This window comes from Nothoprocta perdicaria, unplaced genomic scaffold (assembly GCF_003342845.1).
Source record: "Nothoprocta perdicaria isolate Ctin4 unplaced genomic scaffold, notPer1 scaffold_61, whole genome shotgun sequence".
In the NCBI taxonomy this organism is placed as follows: domain Eukaryota; kingdom Metazoa; phylum Chordata; class Aves; order Tinamiformes; family Tinamidae; genus Nothoprocta; species Nothoprocta perdicaria.
In genome coordinates, this window is record NW_020455877.1 from 3,426,150 (window position 1) to 3,449,772 (window position 23,623).

At 35.6% G+C, this 23,623-nt stretch overlaps 1 protein-coding gene across 1 annotated transcript in view; it reads left to right on the top strand.

The window, feature by feature from the left end:
* The window catches only part of TMTC3 (transmembrane and tetratricopeptide repeat containing 3), a 30,967-nt gene extending 17,163 nt beyond the window's left edge, over window positions 1-13,804 (top strand). The window contains exons 9-15 of the mRNA XM_026049715.1: window positions 3,620-3,768; window positions 5,734-5,854; window positions 6,453-6,564; window positions 7,421-7,524; window positions 8,596-8,765; window positions 10,807-11,033; window positions 12,020-13,804. Of these exons, the coding sequence (XP_025905500.1) occupies window positions 3,620-3,768; window positions 5,734-5,854; window positions 6,453-6,564; window positions 7,421-7,524; window positions 8,596-8,765; window positions 10,807-11,033; window positions 12,020-12,828 (1,692 nt within the window). The 3' untranslated portion in view covers window positions 12,829-13,804. The remainder of the gene's footprint in view (window positions 1-3,619; window positions 3,769-5,733; window positions 5,855-6,452; window positions 6,565-7,420; window positions 7,525-8,595; window positions 8,766-10,806; window positions 11,034-12,019) is intronic.
* The last annotated feature ends 9,819 nt before the right edge of the window (window positions 13,805-23,623 follow it).

A 23,623-nucleotide genomic window follows, 5' to 3' on the forward strand; every position in this document is an offset into this window, starting at 1 on the left:
GTGCTGTGCTTACTGCACATGAGACAAGGACAAGACAGCACAGGATTCCTCCTCCCACATCTACAAATGACAGTGGACCCTGCAGACGTCCTCAAAGCAGTTTCACGGGAGGAACTCACTTGTGAGATGCAAAAGATGAAGAACCTGTTTTCAATCAGTGTCTCTCTGATACAGGTCACCTCTGGGGGAAAATGAGTTAGGTAAGTGGAAGTATGTTTCTTTTTAACTATAATATTTTGTCAAAGAACTCGAAATTACCTTTTTCAAAATAGCAACTAGAACTAGGAAAGCATAAAATAGCTGAATTCTATTTTCAAGTAGTTTTAATTTGCCAGCTGACCGTATTAAACTAACAAAAATGAGATTATATGTTTTAAACAATTGCATGGTTTGACAGACTGATGTCATTATGTTGCTCAAAATAATTTTTTTTGAGAGTAGAAAAGGACAAGCCCTGGAAACAATGTATAAGCAATTAGATGCTTTTATTTTTTGTTTACTTTATCCCTGTGAACAGTCAGGTAACTCTTCTATCAGACCAGATGACCTTCATAAGTAGGTTACAATATAAATATTGAGAATGTTGAATACTACAAGTACAGATCTAGAATTGCATTAGTAGCTTTGTACTTGATTTCAGATTTAAACAGCAATCACAGACCTATTTATGCACTTTAGATACAGACATTCCTTTGTTGCCTTTTTTTTTCTTGTCATCTCTTAATATTTGCTGAGCTTCTCAAAGCTATTCCTAAAGACTGCCTTACCTCCCTGCTCAACATAACCCCTCCCCACTGCTGTCTAGCAGCTGTGATGGGACAGTTCTGCTTGGCCAGAAACTTCAGTAGATTTTGTCTGTACAAATGCTGTGGACAGGTATCCTTAGTTTTCCTGGAGAGAGCGTTTGACACTTTAAAATGATGTATCTGCCAAGATGACAGTGCTTTTACTTTTAGTAATATTTATTTCTACAGTCTCTATCCTGACAGCTCAAGCTTTGAAGTATTTCTCTGTGTATAATGCCGGGAGCTTTTAAATGGTCCTATAGCAGATATTTTTCATACTTTCTGTTGTGTTTTAGAGTGTTATGACAATGCTTTTTTTTTTTCTGCCTGCATATTTTAATGATTTCTGTGTTGTGGTCTTTTTTTTTTTTTTTTTTTTTTTTTTTATCAGTTGCCTTGACTGGGATAGTTTTCAAAGGAATTTCTGCACCTACTGAAATACTTTGATAAAGACTAAATGAACAAATGGACCGAAGTGCTTTATTTGCAATACATTTGAAGCCGTGCACAGGAAATTTGAGCTGAAGAACAGTGTGCTGAGGAGAGACAAAAGGATTGAAAAGAAGTTCAGAAAATGTTCAATCCTTCTGCAAACATATGTTTTTACAAACTTGTAAAAGGATTGAGGCCTGGCAGTCCTTTCTAGTTGGTGCATTGTCCAGCATTGACAAAGCTTGTGCAATATCAACTGCAGGTTCCTTTCTACTTCAACCTAACAGTGGCTTTCCCTATATATTATGTGATTTCATGGGGTCATAGGACCATGTCGTTATTTTAAAAGTATATATTAAAAGGACTTGAGAAGAAAATTTTATTCAGTAATGTAAAAACACTAGGTGAATGAAATAGTATGAGAACTTATGTTTCAGTTTGTCTTCTGAAATCTGTTGTATTACTGATTTGAAATTATGTAGATACCTTAGATTTTGACATTGGAAACAGATAATTCATAATTCAATGAAAGCATAGAAAAACAGCACACTCGCTGTCAAAGCACACTTAGAGTGTACTTTTTGTGTTGTCACGGGTGTCTGGCTCCTTAAAATGAAATGTAGAATGACACTAACCCTTCGTTCCAGTAGTTGCCCTCAATAAAGTCTAAGGGCATTTTGTATAACTAAGTGAAGAAAATGATACAAAAGGCTGACAACATGAAGGATCCTTGTTGTGTCAGAGTGGTTTAAGACATCTATTCAGTGTTCTGTCTTTGGTAGCTAATTTGTGCTTGTTTATAGATAGAAAATGACAACCAGTTGTGTTGAATTTTTTTCTTTAGAAAATTATTCTTCAAATAAATATGCCATGACTTTTGTTTTTCTTAAGTTGTTGCCATATATTTAGGAATAATCACTTCAGGTTTTTTTTTGCTACATGAAATTATAAGCTGGTTATATAACTGAGGACACGGAAGCCTTAGAGCAAATGATGGTCTTTCTTAGCAGTCCTAGCTGTCTGCTTTCTTAGCAGCAGACAGATTTCTCCATCTTTGACTATTTTTCTCCCATACGCAAACATTTTGTCAAGAAGTCTGTCAGCAACCTAAGAGTTGCAAATAAGGTATTCAAGTTTGCTTCGATTTTTAGGTATCTCAAGGTACCAGCAGTACAATATCTAGTAACAGATGGTCATTTAGTGATTGATTCTGATTTTTATGTTGTTACTCACAATCTTAACAGAAACCAGAAAAGGTACTTTATTGTAGTATAGATTAACTGCTTTTCCTATCATAGAGATTAGCATTCACTGTTGTTCTAAAGTTCTGTTTTCTGTTGTTCTGTTTTGCATAGGAATCTGCCATTAATGCATAATTGTATGTTGTTTCTTACAGCATGTAAGAAAAAAATGCACAACTAAAATGATTTAAGAAAGCTGCAATTCTTGTTTTCCATTTCTGAGCCAAGTGGCCTAAAGACTTGAAAATATTGTATGCATTTTCTTATCTTTGAAAAAACTAGTTTATTATTCCAATAAAAGATTCACTTGATAGAATTGCTAGAACTCTGTCATGATGGACCATCTGTAAAGGACCCTGAGCAAAAGTATATCTATAATTACTGCTTGTTTATTTACTCTTACATATATGTTGTAGCTTAGTTTATATATATGTGTATATATTGTAGTTAGTTGCATCTATCACTCAAGGTTAAAATATTGTATGTTCTATTTTGTTATTTTACTGTATTGCTGTGTTTTACTATGTTCAAGCGTTATTTTTTTTTTTCTTGGAACAGATTTTAAAATTACAGAATCTGGGCTAATCCAGTTAGGTTTAGTCTGTCCTTTAGCTTAAAGGTACCCCTTCTTCCAGTCTGCATCGACCTGTCTGTGTGGGAGGGTTTTCTTTTGTTTTCGGTTGTTGTTGTTGCTATTGTTTTTGTATGACAGTTGACCTGAAATATTGAATATTGTTGACTTGAAAGTCAAAACTTAGTATTATGTCAACTACAATACATTGGTGGAAGATAGAAAAATCAATATTTATTGAGAACTCTATCTTTTATAAAAAAAAAACAGTGACCAAGAGTCTTAAGACTTTTGTAGTTTTAGTAGGTGGAATTCTTATTTTTTTAAAAAAAGGCCATTTTGTTTTCTGTTCATAGCTTTTTTTTTTTTTTTTTTTTTTTTTTCTTCTTCTACTAGACCAACTGCTCTTTGTGGTACTGTAGAATGCTGTTCAGACTGATAGACTATTCACTAAATTGAAATTTAGAACTTGCTGTGTTTAGTGGACTCAATATGAAGCAGAGACCCTTTTTTAGGCCCTTTTAACAGCTTCTTTATTTGACTGTTACTACTTAATGTTGATAACTGATTTACTTGCTCTTCTTTTCTAGGGACTCTGTTTAATAGTGTTACCATTCATTCCTGCATCAAACCTTTTTTTTCCTGTTGGATTTGTAGTGGCAGAACGAGTGTTGTATGTTCCTAGCATGGGATTCTGCATTTTAGTAGCACATGGATGGAAGAAATTATCCAATAAAAGGTATCTTAGTATCTGTACCTATTTTTACTCCTCTATTTTAATTTCATAGCAAATAAGTATACTTTAGCAGTGCACATTACCGTGTTCTTGCTCTGTTTTGAATTCTTAATGAACATAGTGTAAAAATCGAGAGGAACTATTTTAGTCCTGTGGTGTGAACAAATGATAACAAGGACTTTCTTAGGAGGCTACTGTATATTTTCATTTGTAACCAAATTTCTAAAGCATAATGAGCAGCACTGATATATGTTTGTTACACAGCTTCTTAGGAGGGGGAGGTGAAAAAGCTACTTTTTTTGCATAAGCAAATATGATAAAACCAGTATGTTTAGGTATGTTGGGTGCTGTTAGAAGGACCTTCTGAGCTAGTCTTCTGAAAAAGTGCTGATAATTTTTTTTAAAAATGAGTGCTGCAAACCTTAGAAGTACCTTAAAAGTTGCTTTTTGCTTTTTCATGTGAAAATAAATTACATAGTAATTTAATAAATACCTTCAGAGTCTTTTTAAAGTGTCTTTTGAACTAGCAGTTGCATACAGACTGTAAGATGAAAGGCTAATACATTTGATTCTGTTGCACAGTCTAGTATTTCAGGACATAAACTGTCTTGCTGAAGATCAACGTATGATGTTGAGTACATTGTTTTCTTTGAAATTTCACGGACTTACTGTACTTCTAGTAGCATATATAATGATGTAAAGAAACACACATTGAAAAGATTATACAAAAGCATATTTCAGATGTGAATTTTCCATTTTTAAACATAGTTGCTGACTAGAATTTGTTTAATGCATGTGTATCATCAGCTTACAGCATGTTCAAAATCTTTCATTACTGCCAAACTTTTAAGAGATGTTAAGAATGAACATCAGGGCGATTTTGTGTGTTATTAATAAAGAATATAGTAGATAAGAATTTTTCGTTATGAAATTCTGCTCAGAAAAAAAACACCTTTTGGTACTTTGATGGCATCAAGGTTATAGGGATGCCAGTTTCTCTTTCATCTTTCCCCTCTCTTTAAAATAAGCATAATTCTCTAAGTCTGCACAAAACTTTATACACTGGGTAAAAGCAGGTTGTACTTTGTCAAACCCCTGTGAAGTACAGCACAGTATGTGAAGACATATGGTAAATTCAAAGTGTGAGAAATAGCTGGCAGTGATGAACAGCTGTATCTGCTCTTATAAAACTTTTAAACCTTTTTTTTTTTTTTTTTTTTGGAAAAAAAACAACATGCTCATAATTGTAGGAAAGCTACTAGGTATTCAGTGGGTCTTTTTTTAATACAGTCGCATCAGAATTTAGAGACTTAATGATCAACTTGTTAAAACATACGTTTTATATCAGTGTTCGTTAAACTGACTGTTGCTTAAGATCTGGAAAAAAATAAACTGCGTAACTCTAGAAATACATTGTTGCAGAGAAGCTGGCCACAAAGTGATTTTTGACCCTGACTTACAGCTTACCAAATATAAATTGCTGAAGAGAGATTAAAACCTACTCTAATTTAGGTATTGTAGTTGCATTAAGATATCACTTTGCTTATGGAATTTTGTGCAGCCTGGACAGCAGAACTCTCTGTTAAGAGAGTTACTGCATTTTACAGTGTGGAAAATGCTGTGTTCCACACATTTTACAGTGTGGAAAAGGTACTGATAATGTGCACTCTCAATGATTTGTTCAGAATTATCTGATATTAAAAGAGAGGGATGATTCTTTCAATTCTTTATATTTTTTAGGATTTTACATTTTTTAAAAGTGTTTTGAAAATTCTCTGTTTGGCATCATGATCATCATATTCATACTTATTAAGTATCATCATATTCATACTTATTAAGTGTATTGATTTAAAAAAAATGGAAAACATGTTTCTCTATCTGTATCTCCTAGTTCATGAAATGTTTAATTTGCTATGAATTAGAATTGTGAGATTCTAACTTTCTTTTTTTTTTTTTTTTAATATATAGTGTGCTAAGAAAGATTTCTTGGGTGTGTTTGATTCTGATTCTATTCACTCATGCCTTAAAAACACTGCACAGAAACTGGGATTGGGAGTCAGAGTACACATTGTTTATGTCAGCTTTAAAGGTACTGCATTTCATTTCAAAGAATTTATGGAAACTTTCATGGCTCTCAAAATGCTGAGTACAGTAGAGTATGATAAAGTTGAAAATGATGCTTGTTTTGACAGGTTTATTCCTACACTATTAATATCTAATTAGTTTGGGAATGCTTTAAAAGCAGTGTGTAATGTTTCATGGAAACTTACATTTACTGCTAGATTTTTTTTTTTAATAGGGAGAAGTAAATTTTGTCTTCATTTGTTACAACAGTCAAATCTATTCTTCCAGCTGGACAAAAGCATAATATGTTTTTGTTGGGAATAAACATCTATGAAAAAAGAGGGGCATGAAAGTAATATCTTTAAAATGCATTTGACACCAGAGATTTAATCTATATTACCAGCTATACATTGTCTTGCAATGAAATGCACTTGCAATGAATTTTGACTGATAACGAGCATGACCCCACTGTATTATTCTTTACATACTCTACAAACTTTAGAGGAACTTAATGCTTGTGTCATTTGCTATGTCTGTTTCCATGTCTGTGATGCTGTTGCAAGAAAATCAGCTTAATAGTTAGCTTAATAGTTTATGTATTTGTATTCCTTTTCTGTATTTAGGTAAATAAGAACAATGCAAAACTATGGAATAATGTGGGACATGCATTAGAAAATGAAAAGAATTTTGAAAGAGCTTTGCAATTCTTCATACAAGCCACCCAAGTGCAACCAGGTATAAACTTTGACTTGTTGTCATTGAATGTATTCAGTGGCTTATTGTTCACCCCACCTTAGAATTTTAATACTCTTAGACTACTTAAAATCTTCCGAATTAGCTGTTTTTCCCCAACTAAACATCCATCTGTGTAATATGTTTTTGAATGTCAGAAACAAATTCTTTTAAAGATTATAGTTCTGATAAGTTACTTAGGAAGAGCTTTTATCTAACCTGGAATAGAAATACTTCCCATTTAAAAGTATCATTTAAATTAATTCAGAAAAAAAATCTAAATGCTATATTTAATAATATGTAATTTTCTTATTTCAAACTAAGAAAAATTCTTTAATACATCTAGGCAATATCAAATTGCACTTAGTTATAGGAACTGTTGCGGAGGAAGCTCTAGGTGGTACAATTGTAGACGACTGTTACTATTTCATTTTAGAAACCTAATAATTTTAATTAACATAAATGTTGCATTTGTTACATATTACCCTCATTCACAAGAAAGTAAAATCTTCTTGGCTTCTTATGTTCTAGAGTGTTAAATATTTCCTAACTTCAGAGAAGCTCTTGTAACATAATCTGAAAATTCTGTCACATATTTTGCCAATCAGATGTTTATTCTATAACAAGAAATAAAAAACAGTTTCACGGAAGTATGACCTCAAAATCTTGACCATTTCATAAGAAACATTATAATCTTCCCTTGGCTCACTTAATACTAACTTGATAATTAGATGAAAAAATAATTTAAATTTTTTTAATGACATAATAGCTCTACTCAATACTACTCACAGGACATAGTCATTTGTTTGTATGATACTGAATACATGGAAGTATTTTAATTTTTATTTTCTTTATTAAGATGATATTGGTGCCCATATGAATGTAGGAAGAACTTACAAAAATTTAAACAAAACTAAAGAAGCTGAAGAATCATATATGATTGCCAAATCATTGATGCCTCAGGTAAATATTGATTTTTGTATTATCTATTGCTATAGGAAATCTTTCAAACCTTTAATTAAAAGACAAATTTTTCCTGGTTTTGCTTAAAGCTCTATGTTGCTGTGTGGTTGAAGAGCTGTTTTACCTTTGTCTAAAAGAGCTGATTATATACAGTTGTAAGAATTTTAAGAAATGCTAACTTGGAACTTTGTTTTTTTCAAACTTTTAAAGTTAATCATTTAGCGTTGTTTTGATTTGCTTAAATTGCAGATGTAAGAGAAAGCAACAGTTAAATGTATGTGTACAATTTCTAATTGTGCAAGGTTTACTCTCTCTTCTAGCTTATAACATTGGTGTTGAATTTCCAAACCTACAAATGAAAGCTTAAATGAAGTGTTGGAGTGGGGAGAAAAAAGCAGCAATAAAAAAATGTTTTAATATATTTTTAAAAACATATACGTGATATGCTTACCATGTACTAAGTTATATGTAAGTTATATTACTCATTGTAGTTCGAAGAAAAAGGGATTTTAGGCATATATATGTGAAAGCAATGCAAGTATAAAATCACGGTTGAATCGGTGTTGAATCCACTGAGAACTACAGCATTAAAAAGTTTGCTGTATACCACATGAAGAGTCAATACTACAATTGTGTAACAGTGAATGGTGAAATCTTATTTGCACCTCAAGGTGGATAGTCAGAAAAAGAAATTAAGTTGTCTGATGGAATGTGGGTTTAAGCCTTAGGTTAATCTCAGTCTCAATGGGGCAGGTTTTGCAGAGCTGGTCATTGATGGCTATTTGTCCATTTAAGCAGCTGCAGAGCATAATAAATTGATGTTTCAAGTATGCTCTTTAAGTTACTTGTATCTTCTCAAAGTTAAAAATAAATGAAGAAAATGTTTCTATTTTAGTATGTTTTTCTTTTTTTCAGGAAAAAAAAATTGATTATTAAGAGCCTGCATACTGATATGCAGTAGTACCTAAAACAAATGTGGTATAGTCAAGATTATATCTGTACTGATTGTCTTTTACATATTGTTGAAATGTCTTAGTGGTCTATATTTGGTGTGTATATTCTTTTTCACAGATTATTCCAGGTAAAAAGTATGCAGCAAGAGTTGCTCCAAACCATCTGAATGTTTATATCAATCTTGCAAACTTAATTCGAGCAAATGAATCTCGCCTTGAAGAAGCAGATCAATTATATCGACAAGCAATTAGCATGAGGCCGGATTTCAAGCAAGCTTATATCAGCAGGTATCTTTTCCAATTTTAGAACTGTATATTCTCGAGCATACACTTATTTATTTGTAGAATTAATGAAGTATTTAGATAATGCAATTGAAACAGCTGCTGGTATTGGTGATTACTCTAAAGTTATACGACTCAATTTTGGCATCAGTAATGTATTATTCTTAGAATCCCTTTTTTTAATTTCTGTTTAAAGTAGTGTGTTTTCACATATCTGTATTGGTGCCTTATATGGCAAGACCATATATCCATTTAATTTGCTGTTCAACAAGGACAAGTGCAGGGTCCTGCACCTGGACAGGAATAACCCCAGACATCAATACAGATTAGGCATTGACCTGCTGGAAAGCAGCTCTGGAGAGAGGGACCTGGGAGTCCTGGTTGACACCAAGTTAACCATGAGTGAGCAGTGTGCCCTTGTGGCCAAGAAGGCCAATGGGATCCTGGCTGCATCAGGAGGAATGTTGCCAGCAGGTCAAGGGAGGTGATTCTGCCCCTCTACTCAGCTCTGGTGAGGCTGCACCTGGAATATTGTGTGCAGTTCTGGACTCCCCAGTATAAGAGGGATGTGGAGCTTCTAGAGAAGGTCCAGCAGAGGGCAACTAAGATGATTAAGAGAATGGATCATACTTACTTGGTCTCTCCTCATACAATAGATTGATTGTATGAGGAAAGACTGAGTTGCGCCTGTTTAGCCTGGAGAAGAGAAGGTTGAGAGGGGATCTGATTAATATATATAAATACCTGAAGAGTGAATGTAGGGAGGAAGGGGCCAAAGTCTTCTCAGTGGTGGTCAGTGATAGGATCAGGGTAATGGGTACAAGTTGAAACGGGAAGTTCCATCTGCATGTGATGAAGAACTTCTGTAGCTTGAGGGTGACAGAGCCCTGGAACAGACTGCCCAGGGAGGTTGAGGAGTCTCCTTCTCTGGAGGTCTTAAACCTACCCAGATGCCACCCTCTGCGTGTCCCTGCTGGAGCACGGGGATTGGACTACATGATCTCTAGGGGTCCCTTCCAACTTCAACCATTCTGTGATTTCTTCATGAATTTCAAAGTTGTATTTTCTATCTTTTACCTTAGCTTTTAACTGAAAAGCTTTTCATTAGTCTGGATTAAAAACCATCTTTTTTTAGAATCACAGAATCCTTAAGGTTGGAAGGAACCTCTGGAGATCATCTAGTCCAACCCCACTGCACACACAGGGTCACCTAGAGCATGTGGCACAGGGCTGCATCCAAGCAGGTTTTAAAGATCTCCAAAGAAGGAGACTCCACAGCCTCTCTGGGCAGCCTGTTCCAGGGCTCTGTCACCCTCACTGTTAAGAGATGTTTTCCTAAGTTCCTGTGGAACTTCTGTTGCTTCAGTTTGTGGCTATTTCCTCTAGTCCTCTTGCTGTCCACCACTGAAAAGTGGCCAGCCCCCTCATCCTCACTGCCTCCCTTGAGGTATTGACACTGATCAGATCCCCCCTCAGCCTTTCCTTCCTTCTCACTGAACAGCCCCATCTCCCTCAGCCTTTCCACATAGGGTAGATGTTCCAGGCCCCTGATCATCCTCATAGTCCTGTGCTGGACTCTCTCCAGTAGTCCCTATTTTTGTTGAATTTGGTCCAGAAAATGCAAGACTTGCAATGCAATGAGTAGAAAACACATAAATGGGAGCTCGGGTAGATAAGAGTAATATGCCTGTAGGCATTGAGACTTCAGTTCACTAATTGTCTAATTGTGATTCCTGCTGGGGCTGAGGTGCCAAGAAGCCTAGACTGTAGCCGCTGCAGTGTAATTACAGGGTAGCTATCAGGAGCCCTTACTGGATTTCCCTGTTCCCCTTCTACCTTGGATATACCCTTCTATATAGATTTTGAGAGGTGAAAGCTTTGGGGAATGATATAGAAACAAAATCCTGTGTCATTTTTTGTTTAAAACAAAAGGAAAAAGGTTATTGCATCTGATGCCTTTAGGAAGGCCCCTTAAAAAAAAAAAAAAGTCAATTTTAATTTTATTATGAGTGGAAGTTGTTAAAAGTAAAATTTGTATCTTCAACAGGGGAGAATTGCTTCTAAAAATGAACAAACCTCTGAAAGCTAAGGAAGCTTATCTTAGAGCTCTAGAATTAGATAGAACCAATGCAGACCTGTGGTACAATTTGGCAATTGTTTACATTGAACTAAAAGATCCGACAGAAGCTCTGAAGAACTTCAACCGAGCACTTGAACTGAACCCAATGCATAAACTGGCATTGTTCAACTCGGCACTACTAATGCAGGAATCTGGTATGTTATATGTCACTGATATAGGAATTGTATATTTGCATTCATACAGGGCATGCTTTTTTTATTTTTAAGATTTGACCTGTTTTTTTGGAACAGAAGTTCATCGCGTCATTCTCAATTGCATTTAGAAAAACACCAAAGAAGAAACTATTTATTGTGATAGCTGTCTTTATAGAACTCTATGAAATTTGTGCAACATGTACATGTGGACTAACTGATAAGTACTTTTAAAATAAAATTTATTTTATATTATAATATTTATAAATAACGTAGTCTTGCACAAACTTACTTTTCAAAATTGTTCATATGTAATCTATTTTCAAAAACAATTGTCATCAGGCTGATACATACTTTACCAAGAGTTTTACATTTATAGTGATATTGGCAAGGTCTTGCAACCATTCCATTGTAATATTGCTTGTTGAGTTGGTTTTTGTGTTTGTTTTTTGAGGGGGAAAATAAGGGAGATATTTAAGCTTACTGATTTATGAAAAAAATGTGGTTAAATTTGAAGCTGTTCTATATGATCTCTGGTTTTTAGAAAAAATCTATTAATACATCTTTAAGAAAATGAGTTTTATTCCAAGTTTGCCTCTCTTTGCCTCTGTGAGCTGATTTGTCAAAACTGATGCATTTTCTCCATTCCAGTTACTTAATCATGCATGAAAATAATCTCTTAAGTATGTGGAAACACCTTTGTTTTCATTTTTTATAAAAAAAAAAAAATAAAATAAAATCAGGAAATAATAGGATAATGATGCTGACTTTGGCTACAAGTCAAGCATAAGTAGCTTTAGTCTGTAAAGAGGAGAAATAATCTTTAAAAATGCTGTTACCCAGCAAACAGAAAAGGTAGTATTTTTAAGCTCTTTGCCTTTTAAACTTCTACTAAATTTTTTTTTATTTTAATATATGTAAACATTATCATTTGACAGTCTTGGTTTAAAGGTTATTCAGAAATAAATATATCATTTTCTGTCATTTAGGTGATGCTCGGCTTAGACCTGAAGCTAAACATAGACTATTAAATTATGTGAAAGAAGAACCCCAGGATGCAAATGGCTATTTCAATTTGGGTATGCTGGCAATGGATGACAAAAAAGATACAGAAGCAGAGGCTTGGATGAAGAAAGCAATAAAGTTACAGCCAAATTTCCGAAGTGCTTTGTTCAATTTGGCACTGCTTTATTCTCAGACAGCAAAAGAATTGATGGCGCTGCCCATCTTGGAGGACTTACTGAGATATTATCCTGATCATACCAAAGGTCTGATTTTAAAAGGAGATATTTTAATGAACCAAAAGAAAGATATAAGTGGAGCAAAAAAGTGTTTTGAAAAAATTCTGGAACTGGATCCTAGCAATGTACAAGGAAAACATAATCTTTGTGTGGTTTACTTTGAAGAGCGAGACTTAAAGAAAGCAGAGAAATGTTTGGTTGAAACTCTAGCATTGGCACCTCATGAGGAGTATATTCAGCGTCACCTAAACATAGTCAGGAGTAAAATTGCATCACTCAGTGCTGCAGAGCAGTCACCACTTCCAGCAGATAGGATTGCAGCTGTAGAAGAGAAAAAAAAATCATTTGAAAATTCCAAAGAAGTGAACAATGAGAAGAAAAGCACCCAAGCAGCAATTAATAAAGGGCAGTTAAAAAATAAGAAACGAACAGAGAAAAACAATATGGACAAAGAGTCTCCCAAAAAATCTACAAAAGACATCAAAGACATTGAGAAAAAAAGAGTTGCTGCTTTGAAAAGACTGGAAGAGATTGAACGTATATTGAATGGTGAATAGCCTTTTTCATGTCACAAGAGTAGGGAGAGATTATTATTTTTAATTAGTTTAATGGGTGATCCAACTGGATATTGGATTCAGTGTTTTGAAGATGGAAATAATGTCAACTGCATATCACTTAAGCAGCAAAAGGCAGTTTTCAGTGCTTTGTTTGAGAAAAACACTACTTGTGAGAAATGGGGATAGAAGGAACAAGGATAGTGAATAATGTAAACACACAAAATTTCAACAGTGAAAAAGTAGCACTCATAAAAATTATTGGTAGCCAGGGATGTTCAGGAACATTATTTTCAAAGAATCAATGAAAGAGGTAAATCAAAAGCTACTGGATTAAACTAGACACTGCTGCTTTTCCCAACATAAACCGGTTTGTATTTTCTGTATTTCAGTTTACACATCAGTGTTTAAAATCTTTCTAGACCACTGTTATACATGAAAAACATTCTTTGCATTATTTTTTTCCAGAGCCTGGTAAAAAGTCAATAAAATACTGTTGGTTGTAGTATGTGTGTGTTAGATCATAGGATGATGCAACAGCACATTAAATTTTTAAGTTGCATTCTAAATATGGGATGATATAATAATCTTTTAATTGTTCTTAAAATACTAATCATTTGTACTGTGTTATTGGATAGAAATCTTACGGTGCTCTTAAGATCTTTGGACTGTGCTTTTACTTTTAAAAGAAATATATGATTTTTTTAACTGTCAATCATCTGTTTTTTAAATATGTTAAAAAAATAGGAGGTTTTACCACTTTTTCCACAGCTCAGTAAATGCTGAAAAATGCACTTTTGATACAGTAGCCAGTATGCTATGCAGTACTCCTTGCTGACTTTGTATTGATGACTGTGGATTGACTCCCTGGTGTAGTAAATTATTCCTTGTCTGTAGTAAACTGACTTTACTATATCAGTCACTGGGACGGTATTTTTTGGTCTCATGACTCACACAACTAATTTAAATAATGATTAGTTATTGCTGAGGGCAATGTAATAATTAAGCCATTGAATTTAGGAATTTGACACAAGGAAATGCGATAATCTACTTTCAAATACAATACCAAGGTCTGTTGTTTTTATATTTTGTGGAGGGTGTCTGTTTTTATTAAATATTTATTTTGACTACTAAAATATTCATTTACACTTTTTCACTAATGCATCATTTTAATTTCTTATATGAAATTAAATCATTTTTTAAACTTGTGTTGCTTTTATCCTTGTGCAATGCATGTATGTTATAAAAATTACATAGAATTTCAATATTCAGAAGTATCCCTTAGCAACCCTACCACCATGTTCCTTTCTGAAACTGCTACATTCTCTGCCTCAAGATGTATCTAGCTGTGAGATGTAATACTTGCCTTTGTGGGAGGAAATCTTCAAAGTTTGAAGGTCTTGCAGTGTCCTTCTCTTTGTTACATATAGTGTGTGATGTTACTACAGTTAATGCTTATATGTGGCTTTTGAACATGATATGAAAGCTACAGACCAGAACAGATATCTGGTATCCAGTCCCAGTTATGCTTTATACATAACTTTGAAGGACTCTGTAGCACCAGGAATTTATTGGTCACACCTTGAAAATCACTGCATCATCTTGACCGTGAATAACTGTCAGATGCTTAGAGCTAAAATACCAAACTGTTACAGGAACACTCACTAGTGTATTGCATCTACCCCCTAACCTTTACTTTACAAATGTATATGAGTCATCATCCTGGGTGATATGAAGGACTATTCCTTTGGAAGAACTAAGTAGTAGAAAAGGTACTTTCTATGTGACTAAGTAAGCCAGAGTTTTACTTTATAAACACAAGAGCTTCTAAAATGCACTTGCTAAACTGCTTCCATTTTTCTGAGTCTATGTAATTAGTTAAAAAAGGCATCCTTTCAACTTGTGCAGTTGTGCCAGAGCAGGCAAGAATGCTTTAAAAAATAAATAATTACTGTCACTCTGCTCTATCTCGATTTTTTTCAAATAGATGATCTTAAGTGACTAGAAAAAAATATTTAGATTTCTTTGCAATAAGAGGTGTCACGAGTTTTAACTAAAATCCTCAGTGAGTGTAAACCGAAATGTGTTAAGAGTGTATGTCTTTCAGGCCATTAGCAGATACTACGCAACATTTTTTTTCACATATTTTAGGAAATTTTAGTATTTTGGCTAATGTCAATGTGCTTATTAGTATGTACCCTGTTGTGATATATCAACAATTTTTAAGTAAAACTATCGCAGGAAATATCGTGTAGTAAATTTACGTGATATCATTTCTGAAAAAAAAAAAAATCAAAAAAGACTTTGGCTGCTTTTATTTGCAGATAGAATGTCAAGAGAATAACAGGCATTTTTGCTTTTCAGCACAGCTGTTCTGTTTATTCATCCTCCCTACCATCTTCATGTACAAGGATACCATAAATGTTGTATCTTTTCAGAACCCCCAATTTCCCTCTAATACTTAAACATTTGAGCTTTCCATTGAGGATAAGAATACCCTATTCTCAAATAGGATATTCTCTATATTCTCTAGGTTGCTGAAGAAACCTGAGAAAGGCCCTCTGTCAACTTTGCGTAAGGAAATTATTCAAATTTACATGTACAGCTACAATAAAGCTACTGAACTTTATGCACTTTTTATTTCTTCATGCATTTTTTTTACAAAAGCGTGCACTTATTTCAGATTAATTGTATTTTTTGCAGTTGAGTATTTGCATAAACAGGTGAGATGTATGAGTATTAAGTGCATGTGCATGAGATGAGACAACTGCGTGACTACTGAGTAGTGCAGTTGCAGAAGGATAATGTGGAATTGTAATGTGATATAGTATAATACATACTAATCTAGTTTCTTGAGGTTTTTTTTTTGGAGAGGAGGAAGTCTGTTTGCATATGAAATATCCTGGGGCTTCATTTTCTAAATATTTTAAGTCTTTTTTTGTGTATGTTCTAAGTATTCTTTGTATTGCATCCAGATAAAACCTTTGTATAATCATTCAGATATTTATTTTTCCAATCTGTTTTATCAACTCTGTCAGTTGAAATAGTGAAGGTAGATATGACAAGCAAAGGCAGGTTTATCCTATCAGCATTTAGATACGAGCTCACAGGGATTTCAGCATGAATGAGGGAAATTCCAATTTGTAATGCAGTGTACACCTTGAGGAAAGAATTCTGGGGCAGCTGAAGTCACGATACAAGTAAATATATGGGAATATTTTGAGAGATAACACAAGAAAAATTAAAGTGGTATGCATATGTTGCCAGAGCATAGCTAAAGGATATAGTGAGCTTGATTTCTGCTCAGTTGCAAGGTTAAAATTCAGTTATTGACCTGTTCCTTATTTTGGAATATAAGTGCTCTTTCAATATATTTGAAGGGAAAATGACACACTGAAATCTTAGAGAAGTGAATCTCCTCATTCAACTCTGACATAATGCCCGTGGGGCTGGAGAACATACAGGCACTTATAAACCAGCCCCCAACTTAGGCTACTGCCTCTCAGGCACAAAGCCAGAGAGCTTGGAAAACTCTGCCCAAAAGGGGGTTGGGCCAGGTTTATTTTATGGCTGTGCTCTATAGGATGCAAATGATGCACACATTATTCTTGTTCATTTTCCTACAGCTGTGGGCAGATTGTGACTGCACTCATCTTGTTTCTTCCAAGTGCATGGAAATCCCTGGCACAAGTTGCTCAGCTTTTCTCCATTTGCCACAGCTAGGTGAACTACAGGCCTATGGGACTCTGAGGCAACCTAGTCTTTAATATGGCCTCAGGAAAGAGCACTGAAAGTGCAGAAAATGCTACCTTTCAGACCGAGTGCGTTGTCCACTGCATAAATTCCCACTTTGCTATGTATCTATTGCCTCACCAATTCAGCCTTACGGCTGCAGCACACTCCCAGGCTGAGAGGTGATGAGGGCAATTTCCCAGGCCCAGTTGCCAATTCTACTGCTTGACTATTAGAGTAGGTTTTGCAAGATCAGGCTGTGCCTTCTGGCTGTAAAGCTGCTCAACTTCCACCTTTCAGTCCCTGAAGTTTCATTTTGAAAAGTCTTGTGGATTACAACAGCTTTGGAAAACTAGCAGCCATCTCAGGATAACTCAAGTTTTGAATCCCATGAAGGCGCAAGGAAGAACCCAGTTTGCCAGAGAGTATCTTGTCAAGGCCGTTCACAGCTCTTCAATCCAGGTCTGCCTTGCAAAACGTGTGGGATTGCAGCAGGACCTGTTACTCCTGTAATGACCTGCTTCAGCATTGCCATGTAATCAAAACTATGCTTCTTTGACTTAGAGCCAAGAGATCCTGCTCTGCTTAGCCAAAGTTTGAAAATGGAAAGGCTGGAAGACACCTCGTTTTCTATCCCTCTTTCACTTCACAGTTGCTCTCCATACGAAACTGTTACCATTCTTTAGGTGCTGTTTCTAATGAGCAAAAAGAATCAGTGTCCTCACACCTGCAACATAGCATGTAAAAAGGTAAGAGATTCCTGTCTGCGGTCCAAGTAACATATCTAGAATTTTGCTTTATATTAAGCCAAATCTTCTGTGTTATTTATACATCATTTCTTTGAGTGTTAGTGTAGCTGATATTCTTTCAAAATAGTTTTTTTTTCTGCATTTTATATATTTTATTAGCACTGTTGTACAAATCAGTGGTCTCACATGCAGAATGTCTCCTGGGATAGGACACATTTAATCTCACAGGGCAATATCTCCACATCCAAGATCGTTAAGAAAACTTTCCTTTATAGATATCACATAGCAGTGAAATAAGGGGGTCTGTTTAAAACATAATATAGCATTAGTAGACTGTGCTTGCAAAATTGTAAATAGTTTTTTTTAAATGTGCTGATATTCTTTAAAATGAGTTCAGAAGTTACATACTTGTTTGCTTGAGCTTAATCTTTTTTATTGTCTCTGGGCAGCAACAGAAGACATTAAATGCTCCCTTGAATAGTGTGTTTGGGGTGGGAAAGGCCTTGCGTGAGACTAAGTCTTCACAGTGTTGAAAATTTTGTGTATGCTAATGAATGAAATAGTCATTCTCACAAAAAAAAAAAAAAAAAAAGGTTGCTGGTGGGTCAAAAGCACAAATAATTTTGGGTATACTATATGCTTATACAAATTACAAGCTTCATGTGATGTTATGAATTCTGCATCTTTTCTATGCTGCAAGACTGTTATGAACATGAAGCCTGAAGGATTCCAGATGAATAAAATGTGAGCACTAAAATAAAGCAAGATTTTCATATTTCCTACACCTCAGCATATATGACTGCTCCTTATGTGTAACTGTTAAGAGTATTGTCTTTTTAAATACACGTAGTAAGGTATTTTTAATAGTCATCAGCACACAATGAGAATAGGTGGGGGAGGAAAATGCAACAATTACAGGATGTTTTACCAAAAGTAAAAATAACAAATTTAGATTTTTAGAATACCATCTTGAGCACGTTCTCATCTATATTTCAGTTGTAATTGTTAATCCAGCCCTGTATTTTTTGTACATGATCATCCTCAAAGCCCTATGGCGTAGCACTAACTCATTAATACTAAGAATTGAAATGCTGTTGTGACAACTGATCCTTACAGAATGGAATTAGTTGTTAGCCTTCCTCAATCTAAGGATGAATAATGGAGGCTGCTTTTTTGTTCAACAGGGCTTATACATCAGATTTTCCACCATTTTTCTCTGTTACAGGGTGAACCACTCTTTTCATTTACATGAATGCCTGAAGTCATGTGTGATTATATCAATTTGCAGGTTTTAAAATGGGTGCCTTCTCACAGGCAAACACATTTTATTGTGAGCATGAGAAAGCCATAGAGAGTGGGAGAAGTGAGGGAATCCAAATTGTATGAAGTATTTCATTACTGAAATCTAGCAAGATAAAAGATAATGTGATAATTGCTATGTTTAGATGTGTGCAAAAATATAGTAAGTGTTACTCAGCAAACCAAAGCAAGCAACTAATCAAGTAAGTTCCAAAGTAGTTTCTGAACCTTATCTGTCCTCCCCCCCAAAAAATTAAAATAGACCTAAAAGAGAGGTCCTGGAGAGCAGGGGAGGTGCCCGAGGACTGGAAGACAGCCAATGTCACTCCAGTCTTCAAAAAGGGCAAGAGGGAGGAGGCGGGCAATTACAGGCCGGTCAGCCTCACCTCCGTCCCTGGAAAGGTGATAGAGCAGTTCATACTAGAGAGAATCTCCAGGCATATGAAGGAGAAGAAGGTGTTGAGGAGCAGTCAGCATGGATTCACGAAGGGGAAGCCATGTCTGACGAACCTCATAGCCTTCTACGATGGGATGACAGGCTGGCTGGACGAGGGGAGAGCCGTGGATGTTGTCTACCTTGAGTTAAGCAAGGCTTTTGACACCGTCTCCCTTACTATCCTCATACGGAAGCTCCAGGAAAGTGGACTAGACGAGTGCACAGTGAGGTGGATTGAGGGCTGGCTGGATGGCAGAGCTAAGAGGGTGGTGATAAATGGGGCCGAGTCCAGTTGGAGGCCTGTGGCCATTGGTGTCCCCCAGGGGTCAGTACTGGGCCCGGTGCTGTTCAAGTTGTTCATCAATGACCTGGATGAGGTCACCCTGAGCAAGTTTGCGGACGATGCCAAGCTGGGTGGAGTGGCCGACACTCCGGAGGGCTGTGCTGCCATCCAGAGGGATCTGGACAGGCTGGTAAGTTGGGCAGAAGGGAACCTCATGAGGTTCAGTAAGGACAAGTGTAGGGTGCTGCACCGGGGGAGGATAAACCCCAGGCATCAGTACAGATTAGGCATTGACCTGCTGGAAAGCAGATCTGCGGAGAGGGACCTGGGAGTCCTGATTGACACCAAGTTAACCATGAGTCAGCAGTGTGCCCTCGTGACCGAGAAGGTCGATGGGATCCTGGCTGCATCAGGAGGAGTGTTGCCAGCAGGTCAATGGAAGTGATTCTGCCCCTCTACTCAGCTCTGGTGAGGCCACACCTGGAGTACTGTGTTCAGTTCTGGGCTCCCCAGTATAAGAGGGATGTGGAGCTTCTAGAGAGGGTCCAGCAGAGAGCAATTAAGATGATTAAGGGAATGGAACATCTCTCGTACGAGGGGAGACAGTGAATTGGGCCTGTTTTCTCTGAGAAAACGGGAGGATCTGAACGGATCTGATTAACATGTATAAGTTCATGAGGGAGAATGCAGGGAAGAAGGGGACAAGATCTGCTCTGATGGCCAGCGATAGGATGAGGGGAAATGGGTATAAGTTGAAACACAGGACGTTCCATCTCCAGGTGAGGAGGAACTTCTTTACTGTGAGGATGACAGAGTCCTGGAACAGGCTGCCCAGGGAGGTTGTGGAGTCTCCTTCTCTGGAGGTCTTCAAAACCTGCCTGGATGCCACCCTGTGCCACAAGCTCTAGGTGTCCCTGATGGAACAGGAAGGTTGGACTAGATGATCTCTAGAGGTCCCTTCCAACCTTGAATATCTGTGATTCTGTGATTCTGTGATTCTGTGAAAAGCTGTATTTCTTTAGTTCTATGCATAAGCATTTCCAGAATAAATTATTACAAATGGAGACAATCAAAGCTATGTGAAAACTTTATACTCAAGAAATGTAAATGTTGTGATGAAACATAGAAGAAGCTTAAATGGGGTAATGTTTCTTCAGATGTGTTTTTAAGAGTTGATTTGTGTGAAGTCATTGTGAGATTTATCAGCAGGGATTATTAATCATACTATAGCCTGTTACTTACCAAATATTCTTACATTTATCTTACCTTCAACTGTTTTTACAGATACTGTAAAAGAACTAATTTCAAGAATACTCATGAAAAGTAAAAATAGAATAAAGTAGTGTAAGTTTTGGAGAAAGAATTTTCTAATTTTATTTGCCCTGGTTTATTTTGTGATTAAATTACAAAGGAACCCTCCTTCCATTGTTTTCCTTCACTTTTTCATGTTCTTTGGTCTTCCTCTCATTTTATTCTTTCATTTAATTCTTTCTCTTCACCTGTTTAGAAATGCTTTTCCCCAGTTTTTTATTGAAGCATGAGTATAAAAGTGGCAAATGATGCCTCAGCTATGAATACTGAGAAAAATTTCAGTTGTAGTGAAAGAAAAAACATAAAACACACAAAGCAATTGAAATTCAAGAAGACATCTAGATTTTTGTTTTAAAAAATAACAACAAAATAAACCTTGTTATTTGAGACTAGTATCTTAGAGTCTTAAGATCCTTCTGACTTTAATTAGTGACAATCTCAACTTCAGAATTTACAAACCATTTCAGATAGTCATTTTTACTAGTATTCTTTCATCAGTTCCAGTGGTGTTGGTATAAAGAGGTTGAAAGTTATATTGATTTTGATTAACACAGTATGTTTATTTCTTGAATCTTTTAAAGTTTACTTTTCTTTGTTCTTTTTTGTTCTTTTGTTTCTATGACACTGCTATTTTCCCATACTTCCATTGTTTTAAGACAGCAGGCATAAAAGAGTAAAAATAAAAAGAGCTAGCTGAAGGATTTTAAGTCTATATATGCATTACTAATAAGCATCTTCATTGTTCTGTTTTGTGTGTCTGTTTATATCTATCTATAGATATAAATGATACACATGTAAGTCTTTGCTTAAAGGAATGAAAAACTTCAGCACCTCAGAGCAGGAACTGGAATACGATCATTTCAACATCCACTAGCAAGAGCACTCATTTCACTCTGTTATTACAAACCATTTTATTATTGTTGCTTTGACCAGCAGTGTAGCAGAATACCTGCAGGCAGCCATAGCTGAATTATTTTGAAGATTCTGATCATACTGTGGAGCCATTGCATAAATCTCACAAAGGCTCAGCTAAGTGCACAGACTTGTGTAAATAAGGTTTAATACATAATTACATATAATTGATTTTTGCCATGTTATATCACATGCTCAACTCAAGGTCTGGCAGTGTTTTAAGAAGGCAATGGTACCTGTTCCCAGGGATTGAATCTGTTTGTACTGTTGTTCATGACCAATCCTGGTTTTGCTTCAGTAATGATGACTGATGCCTTTGTACTTGACCTCTTGATGAGTGCATTCTTAAAAGGAGGAGAAGAGGTATACATGTCACATAACTAAAAGATTTCAAGATGATCATAATTATATCAAAAGCAGTCAATGAATTGAGGTAGCTAGCGTAGCCCCATATTTCTGTCGTAAAATTAGCTATTTACAGTTAATTTTCTTTGAAGTTTTAGTAGAAGCTTTGCTACAGTTTAAGCTCCTGTTTAGGCTAGTAATACTATAAATTTTAAGCAGCGCTTCAACTCATGATTGATGTGACAAGATAGATTGCAGTACTCTAAATAACACTATTAGAAGACACAACCTCTGGCCTGAGAAACTTATCATCGTGGAAGTATGTGGTGATCTAAACCATAAGTACATACAAAAAAAACCCCCCACAGTTTCCATTATATATTAGGTATTAAGGACTAAAATTAATTAACGGGATTCTTATAGATCCCCTTGATGTTACAGAAATATTAAATTTGTCATGATGTTGCTTGTTAGCATCCCATTATGTACATAGATTTCCTCCTAAGAATTTATTATTTTTTGCAATTGGATAATCAGAGGGAAAATCCTAATTTGTTTTTAAATGTCCCTGCTAAATCCCACTCTTGCAGATCTTTAAATGTAAGTTAGGATTATTATACTTGCATCCAGTAAAGTCTGTATGTAGAATCTAACCAAACAGTGACTAAGTGCTGTGCATTTGACATAGAATGCTACAGCTACTACATGACTGGGAAACATCCTATATTGTTGAACACAAAGATATATAACCAGTGAATAAAAAAGTTTTTAGACCACAGAATTCTTGGCCTATGAGTAAACACTACAGATGTACCATGCTCGAGTTGCTTTTCAAATTTCCCTTTTATAAGCTTTCACTTTTGGAGACTGAAAAAGAGTTAAATGGACTATGGCCTAATCTGGTATGGGAATTCTGCAGTATGATCAGGCTAGTCAGGTGCTGTAGCATATCATCATACATGAAGGCAGACTGAGGGAACAGAGCTTGCTAAGAAGAGAAAATTACAGAGACATCTTACTACAGTCCACAACTCTGTATAGATGATAGTAGTGGAGGTGGAACCAGATTCTTCTCAGAGATGCCCAGTGAATGACTGAAAAGTAATGGACAGAAACTGCAACAAGGAAAGTTCTTATTAAATAAAAAAAAAAATTAAAAAAAAAAAAAGGTCTTCATGGTAAGGAGGTTCAGCCATTAAAACAGATTGCCCAGAAAAATAGATTTATCCTCTGTTGAACTCAAATCTTGTCTGAACATAGCCCTAACAGCCTAACTTGGAAGTTAGCCCTGCTTTGAGTAGGGAGTCAGGCCAGACTAGCTCAAAAGGTACCTACCAGCTCTCATTAATTCTATTCGGTGATTCTGTTTACGTTATTCCATGCAGAAACATGCATCTTGCCTTTGTATCATGTTTGGCCATCCATAAAACTAAGATTATCATCTCCTTATTATTCACTTTTCTTGCGTGCTTCTATATGTGATTGTCTTTCTTAATATTCATATTTTTGAACTATCAGTGTAATTTCTGAGAAGTTCTAAGAGAATAATGTACAATCTAAAATGTTTGTTTATGAAACTGGAAATATGTGAGAACAAAACTTTTATTGGAAATGATAAAATAAACAAGAAGGTCTGGAACACAGATGTTGAAGAGAGTTTGGGAAGGACAATTATTAGGGGAACACCATTTTTCATTTACTGATAAACAGCAGAAGTGGAGGGAATATGCC